This window comes from Zonotrichia leucophrys, chromosome 4A (assembly GCF_028769735.1).
Source record: "Zonotrichia leucophrys gambelii isolate GWCS_2022_RI chromosome 4A, RI_Zleu_2.0, whole genome shotgun sequence".
Classification (NCBI taxonomy): domain Eukaryota; kingdom Metazoa; phylum Chordata; class Aves; order Passeriformes; family Passerellidae; genus Zonotrichia; species Zonotrichia leucophrys.
Window position 1 is genome coordinate 13,351,034 of NC_088174.1, and position 21,388 is coordinate 13,372,421.

The window sequence follows — 21,388 nt, forward strand, 5'->3', positions numbered from 1 at the left end:
TGGCCTACATGTGCTCATGATGTCAGTTTAGGATTAAGGTTGCAGTTCAGAAAATAGCAACCCATATTCAACAAACTGGGTTTTCAATATGGTGCAATGTTTTGTGCAGAAAGCACAAAATATTGTCATTATTTGAGAACTGAAATGCAATAAAAACTAAATAAGTACCAAAAGAGTAGGAGAAATATGTTTTCTTCCTAACTAGAGGCTTGTAAGTCACCAATAGACCATGGAAAAATATTGCTTCTTTCAGTTGTGAAAGTGCTTTCCTCTAGATGTAAAACACCCTTGCTGAATACCCACCTGACTGCAGCAATTAGTTTGGTTCTGACAGAGCCCAAAGGCAAAGGGCCTGGGAAGTGTCAGGAGAAGCTCTGTCTGACAGAGGTCAGTGGACACCTCTGCCACAGACAGTGAAGGTGGGCAGAGGCTGCCCCTGACCTCCTGCTCTGCCTGTGAGGAGATGCCTGCACAGCTGAGCAGGAGAGTATGACCAGCCTCCACACCTGGAGCCCTGCAAGCTCATACCAGCAGCCAGAGGGATTGAATTAGGCTTTGAGGCATGTCCTACCCCGGCACCACACCTGCTGCAAACAAGGTACTTCTTGGGCCAGCCTAAAGATCTCCCATTTATTTGGAGCATCTGCTGAAAAGTATGATGGGCTACCACCCAGAAATGCACAGGTTTGCTTGGAAAAGGGAGGTAAGTGTGAGGTTTTTCAAAGATATCACCATGCTTTGATTAAATGTGGATGCTGAGATGATAAAAGCCAAGTGACATCTCACAGCAACTTGATATCACATCTTACATCAAGAACAGTCTCCCTGCTTTTGCTTTTTAAGTGAAGAGTGCAATGTTTGTGATGTTTCTCTGCCACATACACTAATAAAATTTATTACTTTTTCCTCTGGTGCCAGAGGGCTCTTACCAATGAGAGGGTAAGGAGGCTCATCTTTTCCTGAGACCACCCACAGGTGGTGTTCACTGGTCCTGCCCTGTTGGGTGAGGAACAAAGAGAAAAATGTTAGCTGAGAGGGGCCAGAGTGAGGGTCCATGATGTTGCCCTCCACTCAGAAAGCAGCAGACAGCAAATCTACACTTTTCCACACCCACTCTGTCCTGTGAAGCAGATGCTGCCAACATCTTTAGCTAAAATCTGCCACTTACAGGGAGCCCAAGCTGTAGAAGGGTCTTCTTCATCACACTCTCTGCAGTTTCCACATTGGACACCTTGACTGCAGTAGTCTAGAAAGGCAAACAGAGAGAATACAGGAAGCTAAGACAAAGGTGAGAAGTTTGGTTGCAGTTTCTTATAGCTTCAAAATCTGGGGGAAATGTCACATCTGTGTCTAATGACTGTCTTTACTAAATGTTCATGGTTGGATGAGCTGTACAAATTTGAAGTACACCAGAAAGGATGATGGGTATACAAAGTGAAAGCTATTCTCCACTCCTTCTTCTGTCATGGGTCTATTATACCATCCAAAGATTTCATCCAGCAGAAATCACAGGAGGTGGGTGGTGCTTAGATGCTGTGTTTGATCCCATCAGTGTTTGGCTGATTATAATGCCACTGTTACTCAAAAGGGTGAACATGGAACATGGCAATGCTCATCAACCAGAGTGTCAGGGGTCACTCTGGGAGGGAAGAACACCCAGGAGGCAAATGTGACCCACCAAGCTCGGCATGAAGCCAAGAAATGTATGCTAGGCTGGGACACATTCCAGTAAATCAATTCAGTGACTCTGTGATCAATATCCTCAATTCATAGCACTGGAAATAGGAATTGACTGTGGCACTCAGCTACAAACTGTCATGAATTTTGAACTGAAGCAAAAGGAAAAGAGAAAAGTCAGAGGGGAAGAATAATCTTAAAAATTAAGTGCTGTTTGATAAGGGCCTGGCTACTTCCTCATTTCTCAAACCAAAACTCTCCAAGTGGGCTTCCAAGTGGGAAGGATGCAGATACTCAGATGCTGGAATATCAGCACAGCCCTGCATTCTCTCCCCTACTCCACAGACCCCTGTGTAGTCTTGATCTGACAAGCAGGTCCTTAGCTTTACTTACAGAAGAACAGTTGTCATCATCCAGCACAACGATCTGAAGGGTCAGAGTCTTCACAAACTCATTTTGTTTTACCTCATTGATATGCCTGAAAGTCAAAGAAAAGGGGAAGAGATGTAATTTCCCAACCAAATTTGAGAAGGACCCTAAAATTTGGATGGGACATCCTCCTTGGCACTGTAATAAATACAGATTAATTATGACAAACATGAATGTAATGTTCATAGTGAGGCCACATGCTCTTAGTGACTTCTTTATCTACTTGGAGCACAAAGACTAAAAGTCCCCCCCATGCAGTACTTCAGTGCAGGTAGATGTGTCTGCATAATTCCTTCCAGTGTTCCCTCAGGATCACTACTGCTCTCCACAAATCAGAAGATTTTTCCCCCCTCTTTGTCTCTATATAAACATTTTTGTCTGAGTGTTAGTGGAAGCAACATATAAAACATAAAAGAAAAAACTGTAGCCTCTAGATGCAACGTAATAAAAATTTTAGTTGAAATCAAAAAACATCTGAAGAATCAGTAACACTTGTGACAGTTCCACAAGTGTTAGCAAAGTCAACCTCCAGCTCCAAAGGAAAAAGGATGCTCCATCAACATCATCTTCTGATGGAGGCCCCTTTTTCCCAACTGTTAGCACCAATTTTGCACTCTCCTAGGGGCATCAATATTCAGATTTCAAAACTCGGTATTTCAATCAGCACTTAGACACTTGACATGCTGAAAATCAGAGCACAATTTGAAGGGCAGATTTCTCTAAGGCCTGTAGAGGAACCACATGGAAGGAGGATGAAAGGAGGGTCACTTACCCCAGCAGCTCTGACAGCCATCGTTCCTTCACATCAGCTGAGCTGAAGACAAAAAGGGAGGCAGATCATCAGACAAATGCTGAATGGGTAACAGCCTTTGGAAACTCTACCCAATTGCATTTATATAAGGCTGTAAGTCAAAGTTGCTTCCTGCAAAGCCCTGGAACAAAAGCACAGTCCTTTCCTTCTTCTGTTCTATTTTAACAAATACCAAAAATAATAATAACAAAAAAAATCCCAGCGACAAACTGGACCAGGTTTCCTGTCAGACTGGTGAGTGTTCAGATAAGGGAAAATCCTTTTCTGTGAAGTTGGAGTTAACTCATCTTGTGGGCCCTCATTATTTTTGTAGCGACCTTTAACTGCTATTTTCTTTCTCCTAGTATTTCCTTCCCAAAGTCTGCTGTTCCTAGAACTATTGCTGCCAGCACAGGTTACCCGGGTTTCAGGGTATGGAAATGGAAAAGGAAATGGGCCCTTTAGCCTCAGTCATTGTTTCACTTGACACAGGAGACCTGAATAGCTACTGGGGTGCAAAGGGAGCACTGATGTCTGATAAGGTACCTGAAGGTGACAACGTAGTTGGTGATGGGCCAGCCAATGACAAATGAATTCTCAGGACTCATCTTTTTCTCTGTCACTTCACTGAGACAGGTGCCGGTCCACACTTCACTCAGATGCACTTGCTTTTTTAGCTTCAGGCTGGAGGAGGATCTACAATGGAATTTATGAATTCCTTAGGCCAGAGAATAACATTTAGACCTTCAGAGTCTGATCATTCTCCTTTCAAGAGCTCTTAATTTATATGTGACAGAAGGAGTCAGACTGAAAATCAGTTTTGTCCTTCTGCCTCTTGCCCTCATGGTGTATCTTCAAGCAACCTCATAGGGAAATGGGGAAAACTGATTAGACAACCTTTTTCTTCAGACAAATGGAGTGAAACATTAATTCCAAGAAGAATTTGTGAAGGTGGAAGGGGAAATACCACGTTTAAATCCACATTTCCAAAGAAACATTGTTTTAGAGGCTGCTATGTGCTCCACAAATAGATCAGAGCCTCATAAAATCTCATGAGTTGGAAGGTACCCACATGATCATTGAGTCCAACACCTGGCTCTGCAGCCCAAAAATCCCACCACATGCTGAGCCTAGCTTCAACAGCCCCTACTGGGGAAAGGGAAGGAGTGGAAATTCCTCTTACTTGGACTTGGCAATGACCAGCACATCACTCAACAAAATCAGATGTCTTTCCTGGGTCTGCAGGCCCACGGTTAGCTGCACTCGCTCGTCCAGGATGAAGGTGGAGCCTGGGCTGCTGAACACCCCACTTGGCAGCCCATTGTCTGAGTGGGAAGAGGAAAGAGTAGTTTCCCTGGAGGAGTAAAAAAAAAAATCACAAAACTTTGTCAGAAGCTTTCCTTTTCTGTTTTGGAGGAGCCTGAGAGCTCTGTCCTTCTATTGCGCTCTATTATGACCCACACTGGCCTGCCTCGGCGCAATTAACTTTACCAGCCTCAGACAGAAAACTGCCTAAAAGCCCACACCCAATCTTGTGAGATTAAGTTGCTGAAATAGCAGTTTTTGAGTGATTTCTCACTCAGGTAAAAGACTTACTTCCTGCACAAGTGTGTGAGCTATGACTTGACCATGGAAAGCCCGTGGCTCATGGCGTGGCTCAGCTGGGTGTGGGGGCACTGCCCTTTCTGTGCATGTTTTCCATCCAGACTGAACAATTTGTCAGAACAAGAGTTGCAGCAAAAAGAAAATGAACTGCATGTACTCATCTAATTCCAGACATCTGATTCTGGCTTGCCTGGCAGCCATCCAGCTTGCTGTTTCCACTGAGATTCATAGAGGTGCTCACCATTTCCAAAAATCCCTGAGGGGTCTTGCACGTTGACTTCAGTCAACAGGGCAGCGTGGAGATTGAACCAGAGCCTCTCCCTGTGCTGTCCCCAGCTGGAAGAGCTCTGCCAAGGGCAGTGTCCTGGCCTGCAGCTCAGCACCCCACAGAGCATCTCCTCAGCACCGCTCTGGGCTCAGGGCAGCTGGCACAGCAGCTCCCACAGCCATTTCTGTGCTGCATGAACATGCAAGAGTTCCTGCTCACACTTTATGTTTGTGTGCCTCAGCCTGACTTAATTGGTGAAATAGTGAAACTCTGAGACATGGTCTTAGACTGACACAGAAAAAACCTCACAGAGATCCTCCTGTCTGTACATATAGACAAAAATGTGTATCTTGCTTGCAGGCAAGGATACTTGCCTTCCCTTCACCCCTCAGCAATTCTGCTCTCCCTCTGCTGCTCTACCCTCTAGTCTGAGGACACTCTACACAAACAAATAAAAACCCACACGAGCTGTAATTGCAGTATTTTTGACGTTGTTGGTCTTAACTCACTTTCCACTGGCCTCATAACTGAACTCACTTGATTTCACACGAATGAGGTTAAAACCAGCCAGTAGCTGCTTTACTAAAATCCTCCCCCAGTCACAGAACACCTGCACTCTGGCAAACAGAAATTCCCTCTTCCCTCCTCCACAGCCACCACCAAGTGAATCTTGACTTATGCAGCTGTGAGGCTGTAAGTGAGAAGCTTAATCACCTTCAGATATGATATTAAAACTCTCCATGTCCATCAGCTGAGCAGTGGGAGCCACAGCATCTCACAATCCCAAGCAATGGATTTCGTAAAGCTGGAGGATTACCCAGCTTTATAAACACAATGCCAGGATAGCAAAAAAATCTCACTGATGCTTTCATGGCTTGAGCAAAGATGGCATTGGACCAGCTCCCTCCATAGCAATTCATCACAAGAAACATTTAAAGCTTCCCTCCCTCATGAGGATGTTCTCCATCCAAATAAAGTCAAGAATTTGTTTCTCTTCCTCACTTTTTTTTTCCCTACTGCAATTTAGAGGGGGTGGGACGAAGGAAAAAGAAGTCACACAACTTTTTCAAATGACAACCAAATGAAAATGAGTCCTGCCCTTCATATTAAATGTTCTGTGAGACTGACACTCCCCCCTCATTCCAGAGAAGCAGGCTGCACTGTGCATCCACCACCAATGGTGGGATACTAAAGGGATATTCTTCAGGAGGGCTGGTCCAGATCAATCAGTTCAGCTTTATCTTCTCTTTCTTACAAAGAAAGAAAAAATCAAAGTAAACAAATCCCTCAGGAAATGTTATTTACAAGAGTGCTATCAGAGCAAGGCAGAAAGGACCGTGGTGTCCCATTATCTGTCCCTGGCAGTGACACAGTGCTGCAGGAGGGGAGGAGATCAAGGAGGACTCGGCTCCCACTGGGCTGGGGTGCCCAGCTCAGGGCTGGGTAGGAACACTCTGTGTTTCAGCAGAAAATGTGCATGTCTGGCATGTGGCTCCCTGACTCTGCTGGCACTCCTGGTGCCTCACTGCAGGAACAAAGCATCACTCAATGGAGGTGGAGGCATGGGGGCAGCTCCCCACTGCCTGAGCCGGCAGGAAGGAAAAGTTGCGGCTCCCTGAGAGGGACAGGCTGACCTGGAGCAGGTCTGGGTCTGGCAGCTCTTCCAACAAATGTCCTGAGCTGATGCCATCCTGCACAGGGCTCTCAGGGCCTGGGCACGCCTCCCACCACTGTCTCTATCTCCAGAAGCAGCTCCAGCCCCTTCACCTGCCCAGGTGCACCTGTAGCTGAGGCAGAAGCAATTCTCAGGACTGTCCCTCCCACTGGCAATGCCCACATGGAGCAGGGGCTGCAGAGAGGCACTGAGTGAGCTACACAGGGAAACTCTGAGGTGGAACCCCAGGATGCTCCTCAGGGGTGCTAAATCTGCATCAACCATGTCCTGCAACCCACCACGTCTGTCTGGTGCCTTGTCCCCCCTGCCTGCCCTCACCTGCCCCTTCCACAGGACTCAATTCCCCTCTACATGGTTAAATGAATTTGAAAACCAATTTGATTTCAGTCTGTGCAGGCAGAAAGATGGAAACAGGAGTCAGAAAGGTATTTTTTCTACCTGGAATGGGACTTGGATTTTCCAAGAGCTTTAGTAATGGCAGATGAGGTAGATCGTCTTCTCTGGACGATGGGCTTCATCTTCTGCAAGACAAAAAGACATTCAAGTTAGCCTGGCCATCTTGGGAGCAGACTGGCTCATTGCACTCTCCAAATTCTCTGCTTGTCTAGCTAATAATCATGAAACCTCAGCACTGAGAGCCATGATCTGTGCTGCCACACACCTCCCTCCCCTTCCTGATCATTAAAACACTGGTCAACTCTCACATTTATGTTTTCACAGCCAAATCTCCAAGTAATTATATTAATAAACAGAGAAAAAAAACCTAAAGTATGAAGTTCATGAAAACTTCCAAACACTCATGGAATAGTTTAGTAAGGAAAGGTACAGAAATACAATTTAAAACTGAACCAGACCAAGATATGAAGAGCATGTAATGCTCTAGGAAGTTGTACTTCTTCATCAGCTGGAGGAATGGATGAGGTTCCTTGGTAGATTTTTCTCTATTTTCATTTTCCATGACTCCCAGTTCAGCAAACAGGTTGTTACCAGGCCTCTCTGCAGGCAGCCTAACCTCAAGACATTTGTGTCTTTTTTAACAGCCACAGCCACCAAGTCTTGTATAACCCACAACTGGGGTGACTGTAATGGTGAGACCCAAGAGTCAGAAATTATAACTATCCAAGTCAACATATACAGAGGTCACAGGTCCCCTTTTATTTGCTAAGTAAATTTTGTGCTGGAGAAAGATGAGAGATTTTAGCCTGGGAGAGAAATCCTTACATCAGTGACTCTTGATTAGTGAGCATGGGAAAATCTGTCCCGTGGCTCATTTCTAATTTCAGCATTTGCCTATGTTAGAGCTTTAAGTGCCAGGGAGTTCAGAGCATGTTGAGACTTACTGATCTTTTGACTTCTGAATGTTACAAAATATGAAAAATTCTAGGAATTAAAGAAGCCATGATTGCTGGTTGATGAGGGAGGGCTCCTAAGGGGAAAGGATGTTGCTTTTGTTAACTGTATACTTTTCAAGGTCTGTGCTGAGCAGTGGAAACACTCATTGCACGGGAGCTCCCTGGTCCCATCTCTGAGGATGCAAGGCTGTTACAGCTCAGCACCTTATGACTGCATTAGCATTCCTCTGATGCCAGGGGAAGGTTTTATCTCATATCAGGGATGGAAATGCAAAGGACAGAACCATTTCAGCCAATTTGTGTGCCTGGTGTTCACCACGTTGTGTCAGGTTTTTCAGAGCAAACTGGAAGGCTGGCTGGGGCAGGTTTGCTTCTGGTTACCCTCCCTGGAGCTGCAAGAGCTCAGCATGGCTGCAAGTCTGTCTCCAGGGGTTTGTGTGAGAAAATAAAAGTTGGTGGAAGTGATTTAAAACTGTTCAGAAAGGGAATCCATGGCAGAGGCTGGAGTGGAGTCCAGCTGCCAGGGAAGGGACACCCTCCTCATCTCCCATTTGGTTTACAAGACACCTTTTGACTTCTGCAGCCAACGACCTGGGAATCCTACAGGCTAGAGCTTTCCACAACACAGACTCCTGTCTCCGTGCCTGATCAGGTCCAATAGAGGCCTCCAAAGCACAGATGACCTTGCGAAAAAGAATGTATGATTACATAACTCAAAGCTGGAGCAGGCCTGCAAGTGAGACTTCATAAATCAATTTCCTAATAGATAAATATTCAGCTTTGAGTATCCTTAGTGCTCCCTAAGCAGGTTCCCTGGGTACATGTACAAATGTAGACAGAGGCAGATGGACAGCAATTTATCCCTCTTACCCTGCTGTGACATTGCCAAGCAAAAATCTGTCTATGGAACTTTCACAAGGAGAACCGAATAAAAATAACATCAGCTCACAAATGCTTGTTTTTAAAAAAGGAAGCCCCTACTAAAACAGAACATCTGGCTTCTGGAAGTGCCTTAATAGGATAAAACATTCCCACAAACATAATGCAGCAAAGCATCAGCCATGCATTATCTGAAGGTGAGCAGTGAGGATGAGTGTGGATGCCTGGGGACAAATGCCAGCAGCTGCCACTGCAGAGGTCACTGATGAGGACAGGGTGAGCTGAGGCACCTCTGTGCCAGGGGCACTGCAGATTGCAGCAAGGTCTTCAGAGGCATTGTAATAAACCCTTGATAGGATCTCCCGTGCCAAAGAATCCCATGGCACACAAAACCTGGCTGTAGGCAAGGCAATCATTTTGGCCACTCCAAAGCCACTCTCTTCTGGGGTACAGGTGGTGCTAAGGACAGACATGATGGAATTTTTTAGTGTAGGAGGGCATTTATCCCAGAATAAACTTCAGGGAGTCAGTTCTGGTGGATTTCTTCTTCTGATCAGTGTTCCTGAATGGTGGCAGCAATGCTTTCCAAGCAGCCTTGTCTGAGGACCTACAGGTTGCTGGTTCTACAGCCGCTACAGGTGCTGGTTCTACAGCACCACCTCCAGCAGGCACTGGGCTACCCCTGGAAGTCCAACAAAGACAGCACTGGGACTCTCCAGTGGAATGCTGCGGCTACAGGACACAAGGTACTCCCCATACTTGATCTCTCTGGAAAAAAATGCTGAGATCATCAGCTGTCCAGAGGTCCAGCTGCCTGACCCCAAACAGACTCTAGGCAAACAAAAAAATTGCTTTCCAAGACCTCAGCCAAAGTCTCTTTGATCCTAGCCAGTCCCACTCCTTTGGCAGGACATCACTGACATTATGGAATCCCCTTACTGTAGGTAAGAAATCATTTTGGCCACTCTAAAACAATCATCTGGCTGAGGGAATTTGACACACAGCTAATTGGCACAATTTCAGGGTTAACACACTTAATTTGCATGGCCACCTTCTCATCCAGCTCATCTCTACAGCCACAACAGCCTTGTTCTCCACAATACCAGCAGTGCCACTCCTAACCTTACTAGTTCTCTTCCTACTAACTATTCTAGAAGCAGCAGTAGTGATAATCCAGGCCTATGTTTTCGTGCTCCTACTGAGCCTCTACCTACAAGAAAATATCTAACTCTCAATGGCACACCAAGCACATTCTTATCACACATTCTTATCACACACTCTTATCTTATTTAATAGAGGAATAATAAATTGTTCTGTCTTTGGTTTCAGCAGGCATACAAAGTAAAACAGTTGCTTGTGTACTCTGTCTCTGCATGGGAGAACCTAGCTGTGTATCTCATTTTAAACAATTTGATTGTGCATGGGCCAGCCCATGTAAGTGACATTTTCTTAAGAGACTGCTGGACCAGGGCAGAGCCTCCTAACACCTTGAGTGTTCTCACAGTGCCATGTAAATGCACTCTGAATCCAGCATATTTCTAAGCTCTACAGTTTTATGGTTTTCTTGCACAAACCCCCTCCCATCTCACTACCCAGAAGCAGCATTACAGGTCCCCTGTGTGATGCTGGAGCCCCTGACCCTCCTGCCCAAGGGCTGGGCTGGAGCAGATCTGGCCGGGCTCAGCTCCCCGGCACACTCACCTGGCTGCCAGCAGCCTTGGGCAGCCCTTGCCCACAGAAATGCTTCTGCAGGAAGAGGGGAGTTCGCTGTGCCCCTCCACACTGCAGCCAGGCTGGGCTGTTCCTGGAGGTCAGCTCTGCTCCATTCACTGGGCACGGAATCACAGCAGTGCCGAAGGCCATAGCGTGATCCCTGAGCTGTTTTGGTGCCATGGAAACAGAGACTCATTTACCCAACACACTCTGGAAGTGCCTGAACACTTCTAACACTCTGGGCCATGTTTGTGCATTACTCATCTGTGAGCTGCTGATTTTAGCTGTGTATTTCTTGGCACCAGGGGGGCTGTGAGTCTGATGCCCTTCATTCCAGATCCATGTATGGTCTCTGCTATCGGCTCAGCTGGCCAGCAGCACTGGTTGGGTTTTTTTCTCCCTGCTGACCTCTGCACTTGAATGTTATTCTCCAAATAGTTAAGGTGGGATGGAACTGAAAAATAATGTCATCTGCTTGGTACAGGGTGGGTTTTCCTTCTGACAACAGCTGGTCAAAGTTTGCAATGCCTGTGGCACTGGAATGATGCAGTTTGGTTATGTTGCCATTCAGAAATGAAAAAAAAAGTTTAACAGGGCTATTTTTCTGTAAAACTTAAATTGAAATATTTGTTTCAGAAACACTGATACGCTGTTTCTTTGAAACCACACTGCTTTCGTCAACCCCAGCGTTTCAGGGTAAGATTGCAGCACCCAGCTCACACTTCCAAGGGAAATTTTCTGCTCCCACTGCTCTTAGCTGCCAGGTTCTGTTACCCTGTGTGGAGCATTAAGCTATCAGTGTCACTCTTCCCTTGTTAGACAAACAGTCACTTCCCAGCTGCAAAGATGATTAAAGGGTATCATATACTCTTCAAAAAAAGCCACCCCAGTTTTTATAATCATGGATTCAGCGTCCATTTCATGCTGATATTCTTATCTGTCAGGGAGGCTTGTGTTGCTAAAGACATGGTCAGAGAGAGTAAAACATGGGCCACAATGTCTTTGATTATTTGGAGCATCACAGATTGTTCAGAGCCCACAACATCAACATTATTCTTATTCTTGCATGGATATTGTGAAACACTATCTTCCTACAAATATTCTCATGATATCAGCATGGGGTGTCAGAGCAGATAGCAGATCGCTGCTATTGATCAGCTGAGCACACTGTCAGTGGGACAGGGCAATCCAGTGGCCTGCTGGACCAGGGCAAACATTACTGTATGAATGTAGCACATGGCCACTTAGCTCTCAGACAACATTTAAAAAACACTTAAGAACCCAGTTGAGAGTAGAGAAACAATTCATCACTTGGACTTGGATCCATCCATGTGAAAACAACTGCTGCTGTCCTCTCCAATAATGAGTTTACATTAGCAGAGGCAGGCCCTCGAAAGCCTCTTAATGAGATAATGTGAGCACTGCTGCCTCCTGTGCTGTCCCTGCCCCTGCCATGTCCCCATAGCACACTGCTGTTGCACTTCCAGTTAGAAAATGCCATTAGAGAGAGATAATGAAACAGAAGAGACAATTGTTCAGTGCATAAAAGGAAATCAGGTATTAGGTTACGTGAAAAAAAACTGAGCTTGCCATTATATGTGCATTTACACTTGAGTTTAGGGAAAAGTGCACTCACACAGCTGCTGTCTCCCTCACCCTGCTCCAGGACTTCATCTGCCACCCAGCAGCAAACTGCACAGTCTGAATGTGACCCCTCAAGCTGGAGCAGTTTTAGCAGGGGCTCCAGCAGCTCTTGTCTTGCAGCCATCCATTCCCCCTTGCTTCAAATGGGAAACCCATCCCCGGGCACCCTCTGGGAGGCAGGGCAGGGTCTGAGTGTCTGCCCCCAGCCTCTCCAGGGTGCTGTGCCACTCTGCCAGCCTGGTCTTGGCTGACAGTGCCCTGAAAAGCTGCACTCCCTCCTACAGCATGCCATCAGCTCCTTGGAAGAGAGGTCTTTTCTTCTCAGCCTCCTGCCCAGCTCAGAATAACATTAAAACCCTCCACTTCTCCTCCAAGTGTCTCCTAAAGGTGAGTGATTGGAGTTCTAGGAGCAAAACAAAAGCCAGGTCTGTGATTTGTTTTCTGCACTGTTTTCCCTCTCTTTGCACCATTCTCAGCCAGGGGAAGATTGGATCATCCCATTTACCAGGACTGGCTGAGGGAGCTGGGCTGCTCAGCCCTGAGAACAGAGAGCTGAGAGATGACCTCATCAATGTCCATCAGTGTCTGAAGGGAGGTGTCAGGGCTGGAGCCAGGCTCTGCTCAGTGGTGCTGAGCAGGACAGGAGGCAATGGGCAGGAATTGGAAGACAGGCAGTTCCATGTGAACATGAGGAAGAACTTTACTGTGCAGGCTCTGTGCTCACTGGAACAGCTTGCCCAGGGACAGTGTGGAGTCTCCTCTCTGGAAATATTCCAGAACTGTCTGCTCACAATCCTGTGCATTGAGCTCTGGGATGACTCTGCTTGAGCAGGAGGATGGACCAGTGTGGCCCCTTCCTGCCTGAGCCACTCTGTGATTGTGTGAGGATGCCATATATAGCAGATATATAGCAGAGATAGTGCACCCATGACAGTGCTCAGGAGCAGGCATTGCTCACCAGCTTCCTTCCAGCATCACCCAACAGGGAGAAGGGAGAAGGCTCCAAAATGGAGCAGGCCCAGCAAAAAACATGCTCTGTATGAACCATGGTTTGATGTGAACTCAGAGCTAAGAAACTCGGGTGTAAATATTTATCTGAGCCATTTTACACAACTTCATCTTCCTGTCATGTTTCACTAACTGCTTCCCTCTCCCTTACTGCTAATACACAGCCCCAAACAAACCAAAACATTTCTTAAAATATGCACAGCCCCGTGGCAGTAAATCAGCTTGCAAGGACACACTTTGAAATATTTCCTTTTCCTTCCAAGAAATGGAACCCTGCTGGTTTATTTTAAAGTCTCCCATATAAGCAGGACTGGGAGAAACAGCTCTTGTCTGCCAAGAGCCAAGTGGGTTTTCCACTTGGAGGTGGAAAGAGAGGTGCCTGGGGATCAGCTTAATTCACACTAATCTGTTCCATGCCACATTTTTTCCCTGCTCCCATGGGTTCCCTGTGCCTTCCTCGGGGTCTGCAGCAATGCCAGCAGTGGATGGCAATGAGGGAGGATGTCCTGCAGGGCATGGAGGGGACTGTCACCACACAGAGCATCAGTCCTGCCTGAAGCAGGTCTTTCTGAGCAGCTGGTGTCATTGTTTTAATATGGGGATATTCTTAAATGGCACTGGAACCCAAATAAGGACACTTGGAGGTTGTCATGGCTTGGGGCTGTTTCTGGTACTGAGCACAGCCTTGCCTGGTCCTCCTCCAGCAGTGCCCATGCCTGGAGAACAGCACAAATGTTCAGTCCATGACAGGGCTCTGCTCAGGGTCCCAAAACAGAGCAAAACTCTCAAATGTCACTAAAAGACAAGCACCTGAAAAGGGGCACAAAACTTTGAGCAGGAAGGGAAACCTCAGCTCTCATCCATCAGCTGTGCCTCTGTAAAACACACTGTGCCCACCTGCAGCTCTGTGCTCCCTCACTGAGGACCCACAACCAGACAGAGAGGTGAAAATTGAATAATACAAGAATAAAAAAACATCCTGCTATTTCCAAACATCAACCCTGATATAGTGTTGGTGGGCAGAATCTCTGAAAATTACAGGCAGCCTCTGATGAGAGCATCCACAGGAGGTCTTTTCTCTGCAAATTTTAAGGTTCAGCAAGAGAAGGGTGTTTCTGTATTCTGGGACAACAAAAAACACTGCACAAAAAATGATTACTGCTGGTGAGGATGAGTCTTAGTCATCACCTGCAGCAGGAATAGGCCCTGAACATCCAAAGGATACACTCAAAGTATTTTTTGCATCAATATCAATTTGAAAAACCTTGAACAACACAAATGCAAGTCTCTTTGTCACTAGCACAGCAAATTACTAATTGATGGAAATTGAAAAGATCAATAAATATTGATGTTGATTCAGAAATACTTCTGAATTTTAAGCATTTGGCTTAGCAAGACATGAACAGCTGCTAGAGGAAAGCAGTGAGAAATGTAAAACCTTCTTTTGCAAAATTTCTTCACCTTTTCTTGGAGGACCAGACAGTTTTGTCACATTTCTGATGTCCAGGGCCAAGTAAATTTGAAATATGTGTTGACAATGGATTAGACCAAACTCTGGCACCTGCTGGGATTTTCCTGAAGTGCTCCTTCCCATGGTGGAAACCCATCACAACAGATTATCCCTACATGTTTTGATAAAAAATTTATATCAGGACTCTTTCCTCATTCCTTTCCTTCCTTTGAACCAATGCTGAAATCCACCCCAGGAACATTTCACAAGGAATTCTTGCCTCTATAGCTGTGAAGAAAACCTCTACACTCATATATGGTGTCTGGCCTTAAGCTGAGGCACGCTCTGATGATGAGCATGACACCAGTGGTTAGAAGGTGACTACAGATTCTGCTCACATGGGAAATCAGAGGGAACACACTTTTATAAAACCTTTTGGACCATTTAATTTAGGTTGGTACTGTGGGGTAGGACTTTCTGTTGTGAAGTTGTATATACATAACATTGGAAGGGAACTTGCTGGGTTTCACAGTATAAAAATTCATCAATGAGGCCAAAGTAAATGAAGAATCATGTTCTTTCTGTAAAAATGCAAATAAACAGTCCACTGAATTGAGCTTTGGCAAAATGAAAAACTTGCAGAGCAGCCAAACCAGAGGAACAGAAAAATGTAACACATTCCTCAGTGCCTTTAAAATATCTCCTTTTCCCCCTGCCTCTTGGTTCAAAACCCCTCCTCCTGCCATATTAAAAATTAAAAAGTCGTAGACAGCTGAGTCTGCTCAGCTGCCGAATTACTTCAGCCTTTCCATTCAGGGCTTCTGAGCATGAGTATGGTGGTCCAGACCCTGCTAGGGCCAGATTAACTCCCCGTGCTTGAAATGCAGACTACCCAGGTCTGGTGTGTGACAAGGAAAATATAAACTGCCCAAGGAAGAGAAAGTGCAAACCACAAACAGTTTACAAGGCAGAAATGCTCCAGGTCTCCTGAGCAGACAGTGCAGCTCCACATGACACTGGCTCAGCTCCTCACCTCTCCCACAGCCCCACCACGGTGCCAGTGGCCACAGCACCCCTGGGAGAGTGACCAGAGACCCTCCAGCCTCAGAACTGCCCTGCACTGGCTCAGGGATGGAAGGAGGCTGCTTCCAAGCCAGCCCTGATGAAAACCTGCAGGAATTGTGCACCCCAAGGAAGGTCCCAGGTTCCCCTCAGGGCTGATGTCCCTGCAGGCAGAGGGACAGTGGGTGACACAGCCCTAATGAAAACCTGCAGGAATTGTGTACCCCAAGGAAAATCCCAGGTTCCCCAGGGCTGATGTCCCTGCAGACAAGGGGACAGTGGGTGACCCAGCCAGGAGACAGTGGGTGACACAGCCCCTCCAGCAGCACTGCCAGCAGTGCCTGTGAGCTCAATGAGTGCTGCTCCATGAGTGATGGTGCTTCTCATCTATTTACAATGATTAAATCATTTCATTTGCAGCTTGGCCAGAGAAAGGACTTTGAGAAGAGGCAGCTCTGTGCATCTGGATTTCATTAGAGCTGAGCATTAATCCCTTTATGCCTTATAAGCATCCCGTTAGCATTCTGCAGAGCTGGTGGTGGTTGTGAAATGGCACTTGCAGAGCTGGCTGCCTGAAAAATGGGTTAATCAACAGCATCTCTGCTAGCACACACACCATGAAAGGCATTTTCCTCCTGCTGCTTGCTCATCTGCCTGTCAGCATCAGTGTGGGCACACTCATAGTAGCATTTACTGTCAAACTACTTCTCAAACCCTGGGATAGGTTTGTGCTGAATTGCAAGATTTAATTCCACAGAATTCTGCAGTTGATTGAAATGAAAAATAGACATCCTAGCCTCAAGTGAGGATCCAATCATGAATTTCAGTGGAGCTCTGAGTCTAAAGTTACACGAGCTGGGCAAATGAAAGTAGATTTTGGCTTAAACAATTGCACTTTTTTGCCAGTTTTTGGAGCTGCAGGAAGGCATTAAGGGTTGAGCAGTGATAGAGGCCAAGAGAGAGTCATTGCTCAGCAGCTGAGAAAGGTCAAGAAAGGGAAGGCAGGAGGGAGCAGCTGAACCCATGTGAAAAAGAAGATGCAAAGGAGAGGTTTGAAAACACAGCCTGAAGAGCTGCCAGTGGGCTGAGAAAGGGAGGGAGAGAATCTGATCAGAGATGATGAGGAGCTGGAAGATCAAATAACCTGGAGGCCATGGGAGAGTTTGCCAAGGCTAGCAAAGAGATGTGCACATTCCTTTACTGAAAAGAATGCTATGAACCAACGCAAGTCAGGCTGTGTGGCCTTAAAGAGCACGTCCCATTCTTTGATGGCATGAGAGGTGGAAAAATACAAGCATTGGAATCACTACTATGCACATAAAGTTCCCTACACAAGGCTGTTATAATTATTCCACAGGAGCAACTGCTGCAAGCCACTGCAGAAACTCAGAGATGAGCCAAGGAAAAGAAACAACAAAGGCAGAAAGTGGTGTTCCCTGGAAGGCAGTAATAAAATTTCAATGTTCTGCAGGGGATGGGGTGGTGAGAGTGGGTTATCATCCCCTGGCAAGCAGAGTGAGGCTAAAGCGGAGTAATGACCCCTCATGCCACATGCAAGGGCACAGGCTGGGGTTGGGTCAGAGGTGTAGAGGTTCACCTGCCCCCAGGAGCACCTGCAGAGTGGCCATGAGGCTTTTTGGAAATGTTGTTCTCTGTGCCTCCATTCCCAGTACAGCCTGAAGGGGCAGACAATGGAAAACTCCAAGAAACATTCAATTTAAAGACAATTATTCTATTCATATATTATTCCCTGCTTTAATTTCTCACAGTATTTCTTTTTCACTTCTGCCTTAGTATCTACAGTGTGAAAACTGCATCAGCTGAAATTAGGCTAAATACAGGACATCCTGTGGGGTGCAGATGACCCCAAAGGCTTCCTGATCTGCCTGTTATGCCCCATTTCCCATTACTTGGGCTTAACATATTTATGCATAAACTAATATCTCCAGTCATGAATATTTTCATGGGTCTTTGGTAAACACTTTATAATTTGACATAATCTTTCCAATATTGAGGTGTTCAGAGCAAAAAACCAGCAAGATTTACAGAAGAGCTACATAGAATTTATATTTGCCATTACTTAGCTGTTAGTACCTACTAGTTTTACTCATTTTAAGGAGGAAAATTTTCCTCAGGTTGAGCAGTAGCCTCTTCACAGGCAATGTCTACACAAGGACATGTGCACATACACATCTGCATGCACATATCATACACACACAAAACTCTCTGGGTTATAAATTTCCCAATAAATGTAGCAGACAACTTCAAAACCAAACCGAGCCTTTAAATAGGAATTATGAAAAATAAGTTTTAAATCACAAAAACATCCTGTTTTGCTTCAGTTTCTCTCTCACACGCCACAAACTGGGCTCCACCCCAGCTGTTTTCCAAGGGGCTAACTATGGGTGCCTGGTTTTGGAAACTTTCATGTCCTTATCTGTGCTGCCATTTGCTCTGTGGGAACACGAGCAGAGCAGCACTGTGCACAAGCAGAGAAGGGCTGATCCCTGGTGCATGGGCTCTGAGCACCCATCCCTGTGCCAGCTCCTCTTGCCACAGCTCTAAGGCATCTCAGGAGGAAATGCAGAGAATGGAAGACAGAAGGAGTGGGGTTTATTGGTTTTTAGCTTTGTTTTAAACCACAGTGACTGCCACACTCCCAGCCCCTGGATGAAGTGGAGAAGGTGCTGTTAAGGAGAATTTGTGTTTGCTCTGTTAGATGTCAGCACCCCCAGTGCTGGCACTGCCTTGAGGAGATGTCAGTCCCTCTCAGCAGCACACAGAGGGGTGGGGAGCTGCCAGGGCAGATTTCCTGACTTCCTGAGAAACCATCAGTGCACCACAGCATCACACTTCAGCAGGGCCCCTGGGGGACCCCTGCATGCCAGCTCCAGGCAGACACCGTGGGGCATCCCCTGCCAGTGCTCCACAGGCTGCTCATTTGAGCCAGGTGCAGTGTGACAAAGGCGTGACCTCACACAGGTGATGCAGGACACAGGTGAGAACAGCCTGAGGGGCCCAGTGCTGCTGTGGGCATTCTCAGAGCTGTTTGTATCCAGATCTGCTGGGAGCAACAGCTGAATGGTGTCACTGGTGAGAGTGGAGGAGTGGGTAGTGTATAGATGAAGTTAAACAGAACAAATAAAGGAATCTGGGGGTGTTTTGGAGGGTTCTGGTATGACAGAGGGATGCTGAGCCTGGGGCAGGTAGGAAGATGGAGCATGGTGTGCTGAGGTAATGCTGTCCATGAGGGACTAGGAAAGGATCCACAAGGATCTCTGCATCACAGCTACAAATCAGAATCTTATGCATTGCAAGCAGGAGGGGATCTGAGATCCCTCATCACTGGTCATGAAGAACAAGCATCCGCTACATCTTCAGGTTAAGAGAAACCATACTCACAGTGCATTCCTCATCTCTCCCATACCTGTGGAGTAAAACCAGTCTGACTACACAGGTGATTGAATCACATCCCCTGGTTACAACCTAAAGGAGTTCCAGCCCCTGGAGCTAGCTCCTCTGCAAAGGCAAGGCCACTTCCCAAGTCTGGGGCCAGCCCAGGTGAATTGTAATTACGGAAGGTGGAGCACCAAGAAGCAGCAGCCATCACCCAGGCCAGAGCCATATCAAGTGATCTACATGTGGGTTCAGCCAAAACCTAAAGTGCACCAGCACTTAAAGACAGGTCAAAAGAAAGGAACTCTGTCCAGTGCTTGCTGCAAAGACCTTCACTGAGCCCCCAGAAACTGCAGGGGAGACACACACTATCATTCTGTACCCATGCCCAAAATCAGCCTATGCAACCATCCAAAGTGTGGTATGAGGCTTAGAGGGATTCCCTGAAGCCACTGCCTCTTGGAAAATGTAAATCTTTTATCTTCTCTAATATTTATTTACCTCATGGAAGGAATCTATGTTAATTTTTAGGACCTCACTAGAGGGCGATAAATAGATGGGCTACAAGCAAGCTATTGCCTGTGCAGGCAGTGAGATCTTGGAGAAAACTGGTCAGCTGCAGGCTTGGGGGGTGGCTTTAAAAGGTCTGTGCTCACCAAAACAGCCTCCTGAACACCCCTCTCTGGTTCACACACTAATCCTTCACTTCTCTTTAGCTGCTCACTGGAAGGCACCAGTCCAGGGGCCCAGGAAGTTTACCCAGGAGCTGGGTGTGAGGCAGGACTCAGCAAGGCATTGGCAGCAGTGTTGTGTACAGGAACATTCCCATTTGTATATAACCCATCAAGTACCACTGGCTTAATGAGCTGAAAATCATGCTGGACAAAGTGATGACCAGGTCCTTGAAGGCATCAGCAGAACACTGAGGTGCAGTGCCTGGTCCTGCTTTGTCCATCTGGGGAGCAGAATCTATGCAGAGCTTCGTGCTCCTGCAGAAACAGGGGTTCATGCTCAGACAAAGAGCATTCTGTTAAAGGTCCTCATTTTCCATTACCTGCAGATAATGTGAAGCTACCACATCACAGCAAGACTCAAGGTGACACAGAGGTATCAATAGGCAGGGGTCTGCTTAGGAAAATTAATGTTAAGGAATGTTCTAAATATGGAAGACCATCAGAAGGTAAAGGGAAATCCAGCCACCTGTGTCTTAGGTAAGGCTCATAAGTAAAACCTGCAAGTGGCTCTTAAGAACTGGCAGCAAAAGCTGCAATGAACCATCACTCTGGATCACAAGGATTTCGTGGGCACATTCCAGCCCCTGGCAAACATTACAAGTATTCCAACTAGCTGCAAATTTTTATTTTTATATATTTTTAACAGAACTTGCTATTTATTCCAGTGGAAACTCCCTGCAAAGAAAATTGTTCCACTCTGCTACTGTTTGTGTTGGATGATTCATTTGAGAATTTCCAACTGGCATTTTGGGAAAGTTTTCCCTCTTATTTTCCATCATTTCAAGCTAACCTTATGCTTAACACCATATTTTGTTGCTTGTTCTGTTGAGTTGGAAAATCACCGAGGGCAGCTGCGGTTCTGTGCAGCCCGGGCACCGTGTCCGGCCGCAGCCGGTGCAATTGCAGCGATGGCAATTCCCGAGCCTGTCCCGGTACGAGCGCACGGCTCGGAGCTCCGACAGCTCCCCCGAACAGCGGCGGGACGGAGCAGCGACCCCGCGAACGCACCGGGGCTGCGGAGCCGCGCGTGGGTCCCGTCCCGACCACCGGCACCGCGCCCGCCCGTCCAGCGCCTCCCGGTGAGCCCCCGGCACCGGGAGCTGAACGAGCCCTGCCGGGACCCGCAGCGCAGCCCCTCGGCGGTGCCGATCCGCTCCGCTCCCTCCCGGTGCCGCTCCCGCTCCCGCCCGGTACCGACCCGCTCCCGCCCGGTGCCGACCCGCTCCCGCCCGGTACTCGCCTGGCTCCGCGCGGAGCCCGCGGCGCAGCTCGGGGCGCGGCTGCGCTGTCATGCCCGCGGCCGGGGCTCGGCGCGGCCCATGGCCGGTGCCCGGTGGATGCTGGCCGTGGCTGCCGGCGGCCCCAGCGCTCGGTCCCGGAGCGGCGGCGAGTGGGCGCGGGTAGGGCGGAGCGGGGCCGGGAGGGGCCGGGCCGGGCCGGGCGGGGCTGCGGCGCCCCCGCCCCGAGCGCGCCCCCGCCGGCCGGACAGCCGAGCCCCCGGAGCCCCTCCGGGCACGGGAAGGGCTCTGAGGCCGCCCCGGGACTGCCTCTGCCCCGGCTGCCGGCGGGCGCTGTCAGCAGCCCGGAGCTGGGACGGAGAAGGAGCGACCCAGAAAGTGACGCTACTTTGGAAAATCGGGATCGATTTTCTGGGCAAACGCGGTGGGAGAGCCAAGAAGTGACAGGAGCCCGGGCAGCCGGGCAGT

The 21,388-nt window shown here is 47.6% G+C and overlaps 1 protein-coding gene across 1 annotated transcript in view; it reads right to left on the minus strand.

The window, feature by feature from the left end:
• Nucleotides 1-21,064, minus strand: part of LOC135447617 (rho GTPase-activating protein 20-like) — a 30,323-nt gene extending 9,259 nt beyond the window's left edge. The window contains exons 1-8 of the mRNA XM_064712621.1: nucleotides 20,923-21,064; nucleotides 6,883-6,965; nucleotides 4,080-4,250; nucleotides 3,443-3,592; nucleotides 2,879-2,920; nucleotides 2,071-2,155; nucleotides 1,169-1,246; nucleotides 930-996 (exon numbers count right to left, since the gene is read on the minus strand). Coding sequence (XP_064568691.1) covers nucleotides 930-996; nucleotides 1,169-1,246; nucleotides 2,071-2,155; nucleotides 2,879-2,920; nucleotides 3,443-3,592; nucleotides 4,080-4,250; nucleotides 6,883-6,962 — 673 coding nt within the window. The 5' untranslated portion in view covers nucleotides 6,963-6,965; nucleotides 20,923-21,064. The remainder of the gene's footprint in view (nucleotides 1-929; nucleotides 997-1,168; nucleotides 1,247-2,070; nucleotides 2,156-2,878; nucleotides 2,921-3,442; nucleotides 3,593-4,079; nucleotides 4,251-6,882; nucleotides 6,966-20,922) is intronic.
• Between the last annotated feature and the right edge of the window lie 324 nt (nucleotides 21,065-21,388).